Source organism: Bubalus kerabau, chromosome 5 (genome assembly GCF_029407905.1).
Source record: "Bubalus kerabau isolate K-KA32 ecotype Philippines breed swamp buffalo chromosome 5, PCC_UOA_SB_1v2, whole genome shotgun sequence".
NCBI lineage: Eukaryota > Metazoa > Chordata > Mammalia > Artiodactyla > Bovidae > Bubalus > Bubalus kerabau.
Genome location: NC_073628.1, coordinates 83,926,681 through 83,942,190, shown reverse-complemented (window position 1 = coordinate 83,942,190; position 15,510 = coordinate 83,926,681). Strand labels below are relative to the sequence as shown.

General features: G+C 38.6%; 1 protein-coding gene across 2 annotated transcripts in view; it reads left to right on the top strand.

Annotated features, from left to right (window-relative positions):
- Positions 1-15,510, top strand: part of LIN9 (lin-9 DREAM MuvB core complex component) — an 83,543-nt gene that overhangs the window by 22,139 nt on the left and 45,894 nt on the right. For both annotated transcript variants that reach the window (XM_055582020.1, XM_055582019.1), the window contains exons 5-7: positions 499-632; positions 1,901-2,026; positions 10,578-10,735. In XM_055582020.1, coding sequence (XP_055437995.1) covers positions 499-632; positions 1,901-2,026; positions 10,578-10,735 — 418 coding nt within the window. The remainder of the gene's footprint in view (positions 1-498; positions 633-1,900; positions 2,027-10,577; positions 10,736-15,510) is intronic.

The window sequence follows — 15,510 nt, the reverse complement described above, 5'->3', positions numbered from 1 at the left end:
TGCATTGAATCTGTAGATTGCTTTGGGTATTATGGACATTTTAACAATATTCTTCCAATCCATGAATATAAAACATCTTTCCCAGCATTTTTAAAATTCATATAAATTAGTGATATTTTCTACGTGTTCTTTCTCTTGATCTTGCTCACAATTGTATCAGAGTCCTTACTGGTCTTTTCTAGGCCAAGAACTGCAGAAATAGTGTCCTAAGTATCTTCTTCCTACATACCTAAATTGAAATTGTACTGTAGACCAAACATGGTGGGGCAAATATTTTCACCCTCCTTGTCAAAATCTGTTATGAAACTGGAGGCTTTAACTTTGTAAGAAATAATCAGAATGTGTATTTGTTAAATAATAACAAATTTATTTTGTATATTGTTGAATCTTTTTGAGTACTTAACCATAATCTTTACCTTTTTACAAATGTAGCCAGTATTATGGATGTTCACTTTTACTTAATGGGACTGTAATTAATCTCTTTTTTTTATTGTATAGAAATTTACAGCAACAATGTCAACACCAGATAAGAAGGCCTCACAGAAGATTGGTTTTCGATTACGTAACTTACTCAAGCTTCCCAAAGCACATAAATGGTGCATATATGAGTGGTTCTACTCAAATATAGATAAGTATGTATCACGGCTCGTATAATGAATATCATTTGAATCAGAAGTTTAAGGTTTTCGCATGTTAAAAGCCTCAACTTTTTCTAGAGGTCTATTTTGATTCTGTTTTTTTCCTGAATTTCTTTTCCTGTTCCTCATTCTAGTTTGATCTGTTTCTGTTTTTCATGCTTTTCTTGCTTCCTCTCTTTTGGGGAAGAAGTTGTTATAAGTTTTTGTGAAAAATCAAATGACAGTATAATTTCTATATTATAATTTACAAAGACTATGCAGTGGAGATACCCTGAAAACAAAGCACCATTATTTGCAGTGAATGGGACTTGTTTTATAAATCTTAAGATTTTAAATGCTAGTATAGTAGGAGAGAAACAGTTATGAATGGTAAAAGTGATTCAGGAAGATTTTTAAGAGTCTTTCTATTTAGGGGATGATATTCATGCACTTTTTCATTATATGTAAGTGTTTAAGTAGAGCATAGTAAGAGATTTGGGTGAAATGCAATTATTCAACAACAGAATTCATTGAGGAAAGATTCTGATTTCTCATCTACTGCAGTCTATTCTTATCTAACCCATGCTTGTCAGTGCTACTTGCTTTGCTGGCTACTTATCTTTATTTCCTTTCTCTGTTGTTACCAGTTGCCTACTCTAAACCTTGTTAACCTCATGGCCATTCATATTTAAGTCCAAGACATTCATGTGTCATTACTAAGACTGGTTCCTCGTTTCCCAAACTCATCAATAAAATTGTCTTATTTTTGTCCACAAATTTTTTCGTTGTCTTAATTAAGAGAGCACTCGGTGTGCTAGTATAATCTGTGTTCTGCATTTCCTAAAGAACCAATCTAATTCTTTAGAGTCCCCTAGTTTCCTAAAACTAATTTAATATCAAAGAGAACTACTTGGTGATGGTATTTATTATCTTTGGGACAAAGATACTTTGTAGTTTACATTCTTAATCCTCACCAGATACAATGATAGTGCTAAAATAGCTTCCCAAAGGATAGACTTCTATAGGAGATTTAATGAAAATCAGTATCTCCTGGAATCTCAATCACAGACAGTACCTCTTGAGTAACTTTTACACATTATTTGTTTTATAAATGTAAACAATTTGATTTTAACACTTGGAATTTGTGCCCATTTTGTATATACTTTGGGTAGAAGTGAAAGTTTGGTGTCTTGGGATTGATTGATGTTCAAAATTGGAATGCATATTTTGAATTTTATGTCTCAAGCTGTATATTAACTTAAAATACAATTTCTCTTTTACAGACCACTTTTTGAAGGTGACAATGACTTCTGTGTGTGTCTAAAGGAATCTTTTCCTAATTTGAAAACGAGAAAATTAACAAGAGTGGAATGGGGAAAAATCAGGAGGCTTATGGGGAAACCACGGAGGTAAAAATAATGTTTTTGTTTAAAAGACTAGTACCAAAACATAACTTTCCAGAGTAGTTATATGTTAAATATATTCTATTGACCAGCGTTAATGTAGATGCTTTTTATACTTAGGCAACTTGTAATTAAATACACAATTTCATTTTTCTTCGGATCACAGGCCTTGAACATAATTTTTTTATATTAGCTGTGCCCCACTAAGAGAAACCCAAGTAACACGGTAGCTGCTGAGAGAGGGCATCAGAGGGCAGACAGACTGAAATCACAATCACAGAAAACTAGCCAATCTGATCACATGGACCACAGCCTTGTCTAACTCAATGAAACTAAGCCATGCCGTGTGGGGCCACCCAAGACGGACAGGTCATGGTGGAGAGGTCTGACAGAATGTGGTCCACTGGAGAAGGGAATAGCAAACCAGGTCAGTATTCTTGCCTTGAGAACCCCATGTTCTGAATAGTATGAAAAGGCAAAAAGGACACTAAAAGATGAACTCCCCAGGTCGGTAGGTGCCCAATCCGCCACTGGAGATCAGTGGAGAAATAACTCTAGAAAGAATGAAGGGATGCTGCTGCTAAGTCACTTGAGTCGTATCTGACTCTGTGCCAGCCCAGAGACGGCAGCCCACCAGGCTTCCCTGTCCTTGGGATTCTCCAGGCAAGAACACTGGAGTGGGTTGCCATTTCCTTCTTCAATGCATGAAAGTGAAAAGTGAAAGTGAAGTCGCTTAGTCGTGTCCAACTCTTAGCGACCCCATGGCCTGCAGCCTACCCGGCTCTTCCATCCATGGGATTTTCCAGGCAAGAGTACTGGTTTGGGGTGCCATTGCCTTCTCTGAATGAAGGGATGGAGCCAAAGCAAAAACAACACCCAGTTGTGGATGCGACTGGTGATAGAAGCAAGGTCTGATGCTGTAAAGAGCAATATTGCATAGGAACCTGGAATGTTAGGTCCATGAATCAAGGCAAATTGGAAGTGGTGAAATAGGAGATGGCAAGAGTGAATGTCGACATTCTAGGAATCAGCGAACTAAAATGGACTGGAATGGGTGAATTTAACTCAGATGACCATTATATCTACTACTGCGGGCAGGAATCCCTTAGAAGAAATGGAGTAGCCATCATAGTCAACGAAAGAGTCAGAAATGCAGTACTTGGATGCAGTCTCAAAAATGACAGAATGATCTCTGTTCGTTTCCAAGGCAAACCATTCAATATCACAGTAATCCAAGTCTATGCCCCAACCAGTAACACTGAAGAAGCTGAGGTTGAACGGTTCTGTGAAGACCTACAAGACCTTTTAGAACTAACACCCAAAAAAGATGTCCTTTTCATTATAGGAGACTGGAATGCAAAAGTAGGAAGTCAAGAAACACCTGGAATAACAGGCAAATTTGGCCTTGGAATACGGAATGAAGCAGGGCAAAGGCTAATGGAGTTTTGCCAAGAGAATGCACTGGTCATAGCAAACACCCTCTTCCAACAACACAAGAAAAGACTCTATACATGGACATCACCAGAAGGCCAACACCGAAATCAGACTGATTATATTCTTTGCAGCCAAAGATGGAGAAGCTCTATACAGTCAGCAAAAACAAGACCAGGAGCTGACTGTGGCTCAGATCATGAACTCCTTATTGCAAAATTCAGACTTAAATTGAAGAAAGTGGGGAAAACCACTAGACTATTCAGTTATGATCTAAATCAAATCCCTTACGATTATACGGGGGAAGTGAGAAATAGATTTAAGGGACTAGATCTGATAGATAGAGTGCCTGATGAACTATGGACGGAGGTTTGTGACATTGTACAGGAGACAGGGATCAAGACCATCCCCATGGAAAAGAAATGCAAAAAAACAAAATGGCTGTCTGAGGAGGCCTTACAAATAGCTGTGAAACAAAGAGAAGCAAAAAGCAAAGGAGAAAAGGAAAGATATAAGCATCTGAATGCAGAGTTCCAAAGAATAGCAAGGAGAGATAAGAAAACCTTCAGCAATCAATGCAAAGAAATAGAGGAAAACAACAGAATGGGCAAGACTAGAGATCTCTTCAAGAAAATTAGAGATACCAAGGGAGCATTTCATGCAAAGATGGGCACAATAAAGGACAGAAATGGTATGGACCTAACAGAAGCAGAAGATATTAAGAAGATGTGGCAAGAATACACAGAAGAAATGTACAAAAAAGATCTTCACGACCCAGATAATCACAATGGTGTGATCACTCACCTAGAGCCAATCATCCTGGAACGTGAAGTCAAGTGGGCCTTAGAAAGCATCACTACGAACAAAGCTAGTAGGGGTGATGGAATTCCAGTGGAGCTATTTCATATCCTGAAAGATGATGCTGTGAAAGTGTTGCACTCAATATGTTAGCAAATCTGGAAAACTCAGCAGTGGCCACAGGACTGGAAAAGGTCAGTTTTCATTCCAATCCCAAAGAAAGGCAATGCCAAAGAGTGCTCAAACTACTGCACAATTGCACTCATCTCACATGCTAGCAAAGTAATGCTCAAAATTCTCCAAGCCAGGCTCAGCAATATGTGAACCGTGAACTTCCAGATGTTCAAGCCGGTTTTAGAAAAGGCAGAGGAACCAGAGATCAAATTGCCAACATCCGCTGGATTATGGAAAAAGCAAGAGAGTTCCAGAAAAACATCTGTTTCTGCTTTATTGACTATGCCAAAGCCTTTGACTGTGTGGATCACAATAAAGTGTGGAAAATTCTGAAAGAGATGGGAATACCAGACCACCTGAAACCTGTATGCAGGTCAAGAAGCAACAGTTAGAACTAGACAACAGACTGGTTCCAAATAGGAAAAGGAGTATGACAAGGCTGTATATTGTCACCCTGCTTATTTAACTTATATGCAGAGTACATCATGAGAAACGCTGGGCTGGAAGAAACACAAGCTGAAATCAAGAGTGCCGGGAGAAATATCAATAACCTCAGATATGCAGATGACACTGCCCTTATGGCAGAAAGTGAAGAACTAAAGAGCCTCTTGATGAAAGTGAAAGAGGAGAGTGAAAAGGTTGGCTTAAAGCTCAACATTCAGAAAACTAAGATTCATGGCATCTTGTCCCATCACTTCATGGGAAATAGATGGGGAAACAGTGAAAACAGTGGCTGACTTTATTTTTTTAGGCTCCAAAATCACTACAGATGGTGATTGCACCCATGAAATTAAAAGACGCTTACTCCTTGGAAGGAAAGTTATGACCAACCTAGACAGCATATTAAAAAGCAGAGACATTACTTTGCCAACAAAGGTTCATCTAGTCAAAGCTATGGTTTTTCCAGTAGTCATGTATGGATGTGAGAGTTGAACTATAAAGAAAGCTGAGTGCTGAAAAATTGATGCTTTTGAACTGTGGTGTTTTAGAGGACTCTTGAGAGTCCCTTGGACTGCAAGAAGATCCAACCAGTCCATCCTAAAGGAGATCAGTCCTGGGTGTTCATTGGAAGGACTGATGTTGAAGCTGAAACTCCAATACTTTGGCTACCTGATGCAAAGGGCTGACTCATTTGAAAATACCCTGATGATGGGAAAGATTGAGGGCAGGAGGAGAAGGGGACGACAGAGGATGAGATGGTTGGATGGCATCTCCAACTCAGTGGACATGAGTTTGGGTAAACTCCGGGAGTTGGTGAGGGACAGGGAGGCCTGGCATGCTGTGGTTCATGGGGTTGCAAAAAGTCAGACACGACTGAGCAACTGAACTGAAATTGATGCCCCATTATGTCCCAGAAAATATTTAAGGATGCCCTCACAAGCATTTAATGAAGCTGTGGGATTATATATATATTATATATATAATATATATTATATTATATATATTATTATTACCTTTTTAAAAACTCTTATTATGACTTCAAGTGATAATAAGTGATCCACTTATTATCCTTTCCACAAATGCATGTTTTACTTTATATAAAAATGAATCAAATGAATATATCCAATATGTTACTTCCTGAGAATTACTTTTCAAATTACCTTTCATGTGAAACTACCTTTCCTTTTCTAGTGTTGTCTTGCTTTCTTAATATATCAGAAAATCTTATATTACTTTTGAGTGAAATATTGTAATATACTATATATCATTAGTTCTCATGTTTGATCTGTCAGCCTAGTAAAAGCTTGTTTAAGAGTTTTTCATTTTAAATGGTAGGAAAATTTAGGGAAGACTTGAAATATAAAGTGATTCGAACAAATAGACCTGGAATTTAGTTTACATGATTTGTATCGATAATAATGAAATTCAAGGAGAACTTTTCATTGAACTGGTTTATATTTATTTTATCTATTGTATTAAAAAGTGTCACTGCTGCTGTTGTTTTAAGTATTTCCCTTGTTTATAAGAACAAATTAAAATGTGATGTGTGTTGTGTTTCACACAGGTAATTTATGGTCTTTGGTAATTACTTTAGGCCATTTGGGGGCTTTTCGCTGTAACTTTACACTTTTGAGTAAATTGAGCCACACTGTTTCTGATTATTGTCAGAATGAGGTATTAGTCACTATTTTATTGTTATAATTCTGAAGTTTGTCATTATTTCTCTTGCTAATTTATCCTCTGTTAATAGGGTTACCATAACATTGTTGAATTTTAGAGTTCTTTACTTCATCAAGATAAATTAACAGTTTAAATCAAGTCTTTATTATCAGTAGAAGTTTGTAGTTTTTTTTTTTTTTTGAGGAAGCTGACGTACACTACAAATTATTGATATGATATACTTTTTCAAATATCCTAAAAAAAAGAAGCCAGGAAAGAGCTTAGCAGGAAATGTGCAGAATACTCAGCATTCTAAAATCAGTCCCACTGAAAATATCAGTAGGCCTTTAAAAAAAAAAAAACTAGACCAACTCATTCTAAATTTCACATAAAGAAAAGAAATTAAGCAGGAAGAGCCAGGAAAATTCTGAAGAAACAAAGTAATGAGGGGAGATTATGTTATCGTACATATGTTTGTAGTATGTATTATCAGATATTAATGTTGATATAACATCATAATCAAAATGATGTCATAGTGGTACTTGAATAAAAAGATGAATTAAAAAGGAGAGAAAGTCCATGAAATTAATACAACACTGTAAATCAGCTATACTCCAGTAAGGTTAAAATATCTTTATTGAATCAAAGATGTCCACAGAATTTTAATACATAATAACACTGATTGCATCTCAGGCCTACAGGGGAGAAGGAGGTTAAATTATTTGTTCAGTGGATATTGAGACCACTCTGAAGCAATCTAAGAAAACACAAGTTGATTTCATACCTCAGACCTTACACCAGGAAAGATTTTAAAGGATCAAAGATTCAGATTTTTTAAATGAAGCAGTAAAACTACTAGAGGAACCTGTAGGAGAGTTTTGCTTAATCTTGAATTGGGGAAGATCTTTTTAATAGTCCCCAGAGCTAGGATCATAAAAGAAAATATTGATAAATTTGATTTTGTAAATAAAAAAAAAAAGGCATTTTGCATGGCTCACCCGCAAAAAACCCATAAAGTCAAAAGACAATGACAGAAATATTTATAATTCTTACCACAAAGGACCAATTTCTGAATATATGAAGAACTACTAATCAGTTCAGTTGCTTAGTCGTGTCCGACTCTTTGCAACCCCATGGACTGCGGCACGCCAGGCCTCCCTGTCCATCACCAACTCCCGGAGTTTACTCAAACTCATGTCCATTGAGTCAGTGATGCCATTCAACCATCTCATCCTCTGTCATCCCCTTCTCCCGCCCTCAATCTTTACGAATCAGTAAAAAATATCAAATAACCTGTAATAAAAATGTCTGTTTATACAAACAGTACCTAAGAAAGGAGAAAGAAGTGGCTCTTCTAAACAGATGAAAGAGTTCAATCTTACTTATAATAAGAAATACAAAATCAAAGTATGCCAAGATACTGTTTTTTAGCTATCAGAACAACAGAGTTCCAAATGTTTGAATATATTGGGTTGGCAATGGCGTGGTAAAAAAGCCACTGTTGGTGGTGAGAGAGTATATTTATGTAACCTCTGTGGAGGGCAGTTTGGTAATATCTGTCAAATTTACAAATTCCCATACTCTTTGACCTAGTACTTCTATGAGTACTTATACATGGATAAAATGACATGTACAGTGCTATTTGTAGAAGCAAAAGATTTTTAAAAACCTAAGTGTCCATAAATAGAGGCATGATTAATTAAAGTAGGATACCTCAATATAGGAGAAAACTGAAATCATTTAACTTAAAATCAGAGAAAGTTTCTTATGTACTGCTAAGATACTTTAAGAAAGCAGAATACACAACAGAGCATATTGTAGCTATTTGAGAAAAATAGGAAGGGAACATAAGCATTTCTTGAGTGTATATTTCTAAAGTATAATATCAATAAAGGGCATGTACAAAATTTATTGTCATCATCTGGAAGACAGAATAGAAAACCAAGGGACAAAAATATTAGAGTTTTCTTTTTTTAATCTCATTTAATTAGTTATTTTTGGCTGTGCTGGGTCTTCATTGCTACACGGGCTTTCTCTAGTTGCAGTGAGTGAGGGCTATTCTTTGCAGTTTGCAGGCTTCTCAATTGCAGTGGCTTCTCTTGCTGAGGGCACGGGCTCTAGAGTGTGGGCTCAGCAGTTGCAGTGCATGGGCCTAGTTTCTCTGTGGCATGTGGTATCTTCCTGGACCAGGGATCAAACTAGTATCCCCTGCACTGCAAAACAGACACTTAACCACTTGACCACAAGGGAAGCCCTAGAGTTTTCAATGCCTTTTGAACCTTTTAAATTAGAAGCCTATGAATGTATTTATTATGCAAAAATGCTATTTAAATAAAATTTGATTGCCAAAAGTATGTATTATATCCAGAATGTATGAAGAACTCTGAAAATTCAGTAATAAAGCTCAAACAGGGGAATTCCCTGGTGGTCTGCTTGTTAGGGATCCACATTTTTCACTGCAGAGGGCACATGTTTGATCCCTGGTTGGGGAACTTAAATTCTGTATGCTGCGTGGTACAACCCCAAAATAAAAAGAATCAAACATCTCATTTTACAAATTGGTAAAAAAAATTTTAAATAAATAATTCATCAGTGGTGTAGAGATATCATATAAACCAGTAAGAGGATATTAAACATAATTAAACATTAGGAAAATGCAAATTAAAACCACAGTGTTAAAAATTTACATGACTAAACATGTCAAGTGTTGGTGAATCTTTGGGAAAACTTGAACTCTTATACACTGCTGATGGGACTATAAAATGGTATAACCACTTTGAAAAAACTGTTTGGCAGTTCCTGTCCCTTTATTTCTTTTTTATAAGACTTATTTTTTTAAGAGCAGTTTTAGATTTGCAACAAAATTGAGAGGAAGGTACAGAGATTTTCCATTTACTGCCCCTCCCCCCACATAGGTGGCCTCCCTCATTGTTAGTATCCTCTGTCAGAGCAGTCCATTTGTGACAGTCGATGAACCTGCGTCAACACGTGATAATCATCCAAAGTCCACAGTTTACATTAGAGTTCACTCTTGGTGGTGTGCATTCTATGGGTGTTGACAAATGGTGACACGGCCACCATTATAATATCAGTATTTTACAGAGTATTTTCACTGCCTTAAAAATCCTCCAAGTTCTACCAGTTCACCAACTGCTGGTAACCATGGATCTTTTCATTGTCTTCATAGCCTTGCATTTTCCGGAATGTCATATATTAGGATCACACAAAGTGTAGCCTTTTCACATTGGCCTCATTTACTTGGTAGGATGCATTTCAGGCTCCTCCATGTCTTTTCATGGTGTTAGAGCTCATTCTTCTTTTCTTTTTTTTTAACTTTTAATTTTGTCTTGGGATGTAACCAACTAACAATGTTGTGATAGTTTCAGGTGAACAGCAGGGGACCCAGCCATGCATATACATGTATCCATTCTCCCCCAGATTCCTCTCCCGTCCAGGCTGATCGATATCTTCATATGTTCATTATCTTGACTGTAGTGATAGTTTTATGGACATATATTTTATGGCATGAAAGCTATGTTTAAACACCTTTGGTTCTTCCTAGAATTTGAAAATAGAAATAAGATGGGCCCTGAGAAGAAGAGTACATTCAGTATTCATACTTAAAGACAGAAAATATGATTAAAAGTTTACACGGCAGCAGGTCTTATCTTTAATTCCTATATTGATATGCTCACTAGGTCACTGGGAAAATATCATGTTCTTTTGAATAGAATATTGAAATTGAACTTTGTTCTTAAGAGAGGACCTGGGATCCAGATGCAGTTTTGTCAAAGGTTGGTGAACAATAGATCCTCCTGCTTTGTAGGAAGAAGCAATCTAGACTCTCTTATGTATCTTTGAATCTTGCAAGATCCTGTTTTTAAAACAACATAAAGGTAATTTACTTTGAAGAGAAAATTATTATTTTTAAGAACCCGTTTTTAAATACAGTACTCAATGAAAGAAATAAAGGGATTAGTGATATGGATGGTGTGACTTGAAGTTTTTATATAGGACAGTTATCACTTTATATGATTTTTATAATTTATTCTAGATGTTCTTCTGCATTTTTTGAGGAAGAGAGATCAGCATTAAAACAGAAACGGCAGAAAATAAGGCTCTTACAACAAAGGAAAGTTGCAGATGTTTCACAATTCAAAGATCTCCCAGACGAGATTCCTTTGCCCCTGGTTATTGGAACCAAAGTTACTGGTAGGTAAAGATAAGCTTATTACTATTTTGAGTTGTGGTTTTTCACCAAGGTAACCTTTATTAGACAAATGGCCTTTACATTTAGAAGGCTTAAACTATATTTCTGTAGCAATATTCTGTAGGTTACTGTTCTTCATCTGTGAAGTCTGTTTTTTAAAGTAGTTGGATAAAAGTGTACATCTTCAAAGCAGTGTCTTCCACAACGTAAACTGCCACAAAAATGAAATTTAAAATTAAGTGTAATGTTTAAATTTTTTAAATTTTGTTTTATTTTTGCTTCTATATTATATTGATTTTCTTTTCTGACCAGTCTTACCTGGTTAGTTAACAAACACTGTTGTTCTTGTGATCTTTAGGTTTATAAATACTCCATTTCTAGTGACTAGGTTTATAAATACTCCATTTCTAATGACTAAATGACTAAACTACTTACTGAATAATTTAGTTTGCTCAAAATTTTATAAAGATGTAAATTCTGTCAATTTGTAGGTAGTGATTCTATATGGTCACTTCAGTTACAACATTGAGGGAAAGTGCCACTAAAATCTCAAGTTTAGGTTAATCCTTAATAATTTAGTAATCTAAGATTACAATTTATGTAATACAAGCAATAGCAAGGTGTTCAGTGAGTAGATAGAGTTAAAGTTTGAAAAAAATCATTGGATTAATCAGAGAGTATTTTCTGGAGGAAAGGGAGCCTTGAATTACATATTTATATCATTTTTTCCTGGTTATGAAAGTGGCACATTTTTTCATTATATTGTAAAAATGGGTAGTGAAGAGGAAAAATAGACAACAGGGGAAAGGCTATATCATGCATATGAAATGCAATTGGAAAAGAGAAGAATGCATTTAGTCATAACCTACCATGAAGTTATAGGTGATATATATGATCTCTCCCTTAACAAAATTAGTCTGGGAGTGAGGATGGAGATAGAGTGAGGAAGAGATAGCTTTCCTGAAAAGATGTGTTAGTTCTAAAAACCCCATATAAATAAGTAGATATACAAAGTCTACAATGTAGACTAATCAGAGAAATGCTGATGTGAATAGAGTGACTTATAGACCCAACTAGGAAATCCTCAAAAGTTAATTGCTCCAGAATTTTAAGGGCTAGTGATATTATTTGATAAGAACTGAAAGTTTTACAGAGGATCAGTAAGTAGGTACTTTTTTACAATGCAGAATAGGGGGACTAGATGTATCAGAATATGAAAGAAGTTTGTAGGAATCAACTACTAGAGCTTTTGAAAGTTTCTATTTGGTCTAGGGGAGGTGTCAGCATATGATAAAAAATTACTAAACCTATGAAGAAACAGAAAACAGGTTCTATAGTTAAGACCAAAAGCAATCAACAGAATTAGATGCTAGGGTGACTCAGATATTGGAATTAGTTTCAAAATATATGTTATAAAACATGTTCAAGAACTTAAATGTACATATGGTCATAATTAATGGGGATATCACAGTAGAAAAATGGAAATTACTTGTATAAAATAAATAGAAAATTAAAAGTATAGTGTCTGAAAAGAAAATTTCTAAATGGTCTTAAAAGCATATTGAAAACAACAAAAAGTAAGAATCAGTGAACTTCACAATAAATCAGTATAAATGATCCCTTGTGAAGACATGGAGGAAAAAAGTGGAAAAAACATTCATAGAGCCTCAGAGACCTGTGGGACAATATTGACTCATTGGAAAAGACTCTGATGCTGGGAGGGATTGGGGGCAGGAGGAAAAGGGGACGACAGAGGATTAGATGGCTGGATGGCATCACCGACTCGATGGACGTGAGTTTGAGGGAACTCCGGGAGTTGGTGATGGACAGGGAGGCCTGGCGTGCTGTGATTATGGGGTCGCAAAGAGTCGGACACGACTGAGCGACTGAACTGAACTGAAACATATAATTAGTGTAAAAGAGAGGCACAGTGGCATGTAAAAAGACAAAAGATTTGATTTTTTTTTCTTCCAGTTTTATTGAGATGTAATTGACATACAGTACTATAGCTTCCCAGGTAGCACAGTTGGTAAAGAATCCGCCTGCCAGTCCAAGAGACTCAAGAGATATGCGTTCAATCCCTGGGTCAGGACGATCCCCTGGAGGAGGAAATGGAAACCTACTCTAGTATTCTTGCCTGGAAAATTCCATGGACAGAGAAGCCTGGTGGGCTACAGTCCATGGGGTCTCAAAGAGTTGGACACAACTGAACGCATGCGCATGCACACACGTGTACACACACACAGACAAATACACAAGAGTCAAGTATAGGTCATAAAGATTTAACTTAAATCCACAACATTTCCTGACCTCAGAGAAGTGGCCTTTTGTAAGAGAACTCCTGTGCTTCCCAGCAGCTCACTTCCCTCTGGTCACCAGAGCTATATTCTCTAGGGGTGCTCCTTATGTGGGCTGCCTGGATCCTTCTGTTGTGGTGGACTATTTATGGACAGTCTGGTAGGTGTGGCTGACCCTCCTTATGGTTGGTTGCTAGGATCTGCCTTGTGGAAGGCTTCTGTCTGTGGGCTAGGTCGTCAGGTGGCTGGTTGTGGAACGGGGTGGGGAGTCCTGGGACTGATGCTGGCTCACTGGTGAGTGGAGCTGGTTTTGGGGTGGGTGGTTGCACATCTAGATCTGGGGTCCCAGATCTGGTGCTGGTGGGTGGGCCAGTTCCTGGCATGGCTGCCTGGGGGTGGGGGTGTGGTCTGGGATATCCCAAAGTTTGTGTCAATGGATCTGGATCTTGGGGCTACTGGTTGAGGGGTCCAGAACGTCTAGGAGCAGCTATCAGACTGCTGTTGGCAGAGCAGAGCCCCTGGTTTTCCCCGGCCTAGTGTCCCACCACTGGTGGACGGGGGCATTTCCACCATGTGCAGCTGGCTGAGGGGCCAGAGGTATCCCAGAGCTGGTATTAGCCTGCCAGGACTCAGTGGGTCTTGAGGCTGGTGCCAGCCTGCTGGTGTGTGGGCTGCATCCTAAAATAGCAGGCCCTAGGGCTGTGGTGGTCCTGGGGCTGGCGTCCACCCAGTGGAAGATGAGACAGGGTATCAGATCCCCTAGCTGGTGCCCACCCCTTGATAGGTGGAGCCGGATCCTGGATTTTCCATCTGTAGGACTGGGATACTGGAGCTGGTGTCTACCTACTGGTGGGTGAGGCTCGGTCCTGGGGCTAGTGCCAGCTCACTGGTGGGCAGAACCAGTCCCAAAGTTCCTGGCCACAGGGCCCTAGGGGCACGTTGGTGTCAGTGGTGGGTCCTGGGCCCTCTGGTGGATAAGACCAGGTCCTGAAGCGGCTGTGGGCTCAGGGACTCCCTGCTGGCCAGCTGGTGGGCGGAGCTGTGTTCCCGCCCAGATAGCTGCTTGGCCTGAGGTGTCCCAGCACTGGTGCGGACAGGCTGGTGGGCGGGGCCGGGTCTGAGCCTGCTACCTTAGAGTGAGGATTAAAAAATGGCGCTTGCCAGCGGCAGTGTCATGGTTGAACAAGTCTCCAGAAATGCCTGCCACAAGTGTCTTTTTCCCCTGGATGAGCTCCACTTGGCTCCTGCCTCGCAGGGAGGCTCTCCGAGATCAGCAGGTGGGTCTAACCAAGGCTCCTTTTGAATTACTGCTCTTAACACTGCGTCCCAGAACTTAAGAGGTTTTGTGTGCACCCTTTAGGAATGGAGTTTATTTCCCACAGCACTCTGGCTCTCCTGAATGTATGCTCTGCTGGCCTTCAAGGGCAAACGTTGTGGGATTTGTTTTCCCAGTGCAGGACTTCCAGTTTGGAGAGCCACAACTGGAAGTTTGTGGAGTTCAGATCCCTTGCTCCTTCGGAAGAACTTCTACAGTTGTGATTATCCTCCCCTTTGTGGGTCACCCTTGTGGAGGTATAGTTCCTGACTGTACTGCGTCCCTGTCCCTCCTTCGTGTCTGGTTATGGTTCCTTTATGTCTTTAGTTGTAGATCTTTGCTTGCCTTCTGGTCTTTCTCATCAATACTTGCTCTGTAATAGTTATAATTTTGTTGTGCCACTGGGAAGAGGTGAGCTCAAGATCTTTCTACTCCGCCATTTTGGCCACTTTACTCAAATTTAATTTAAAAAAAAAAGTATGCATCTTTAATACTCTGGGATTTCCGGGTTACTCAGTGGTAAAGAATCCACCTGCCAATGCAGGAGATGCAAGAGGTCAATCCCTGGGTTGGGAATATCTCCTGGAAAAGGGAATGGCAACCCGATGCAGTATTTTTGCCTGAAAAAATACTGTAGCCCGTCAGTCTCTTCTGTTCATGGGATCAAAGAGCCGGGCACGACTGAGTGACACACACACGCCACATACCACACCTTAGTACTCTAAACCCCAAGTCATACACCCACATGTGTACAGAACCCCGCAATTAGAGCAGATCTTGAAAGCAATCTTAGGAAAACAATATATATAAGGAATAGTGATACAGATAGCTGCTGACTTCTCATGGGAAAAGAACACTAGATGTTACCTCAAATGAAAATTTCAGGTTGAGGGAAAATGATACTAAATGGAACCTTGACTATAGAGTCAGAACTCCAGAAATGGTAAATATATGCATAAAATGTAGCTGTTGTGTTTCAAGTTTCTTAAATTTGTTGTGAGGGCATACAGTATTAATTATTATTAGAGTGTAATATGTGAAGAGTGGATATTATAAGCCTTAGAATATTAAGGTTCAAAAACCTTAGATTTTTGAACATTTTTGAACATGTACATCAGATTAGCTGGAGAGCTTTATAAAGGACAGGTTGCTGGCCCCTGCCCTA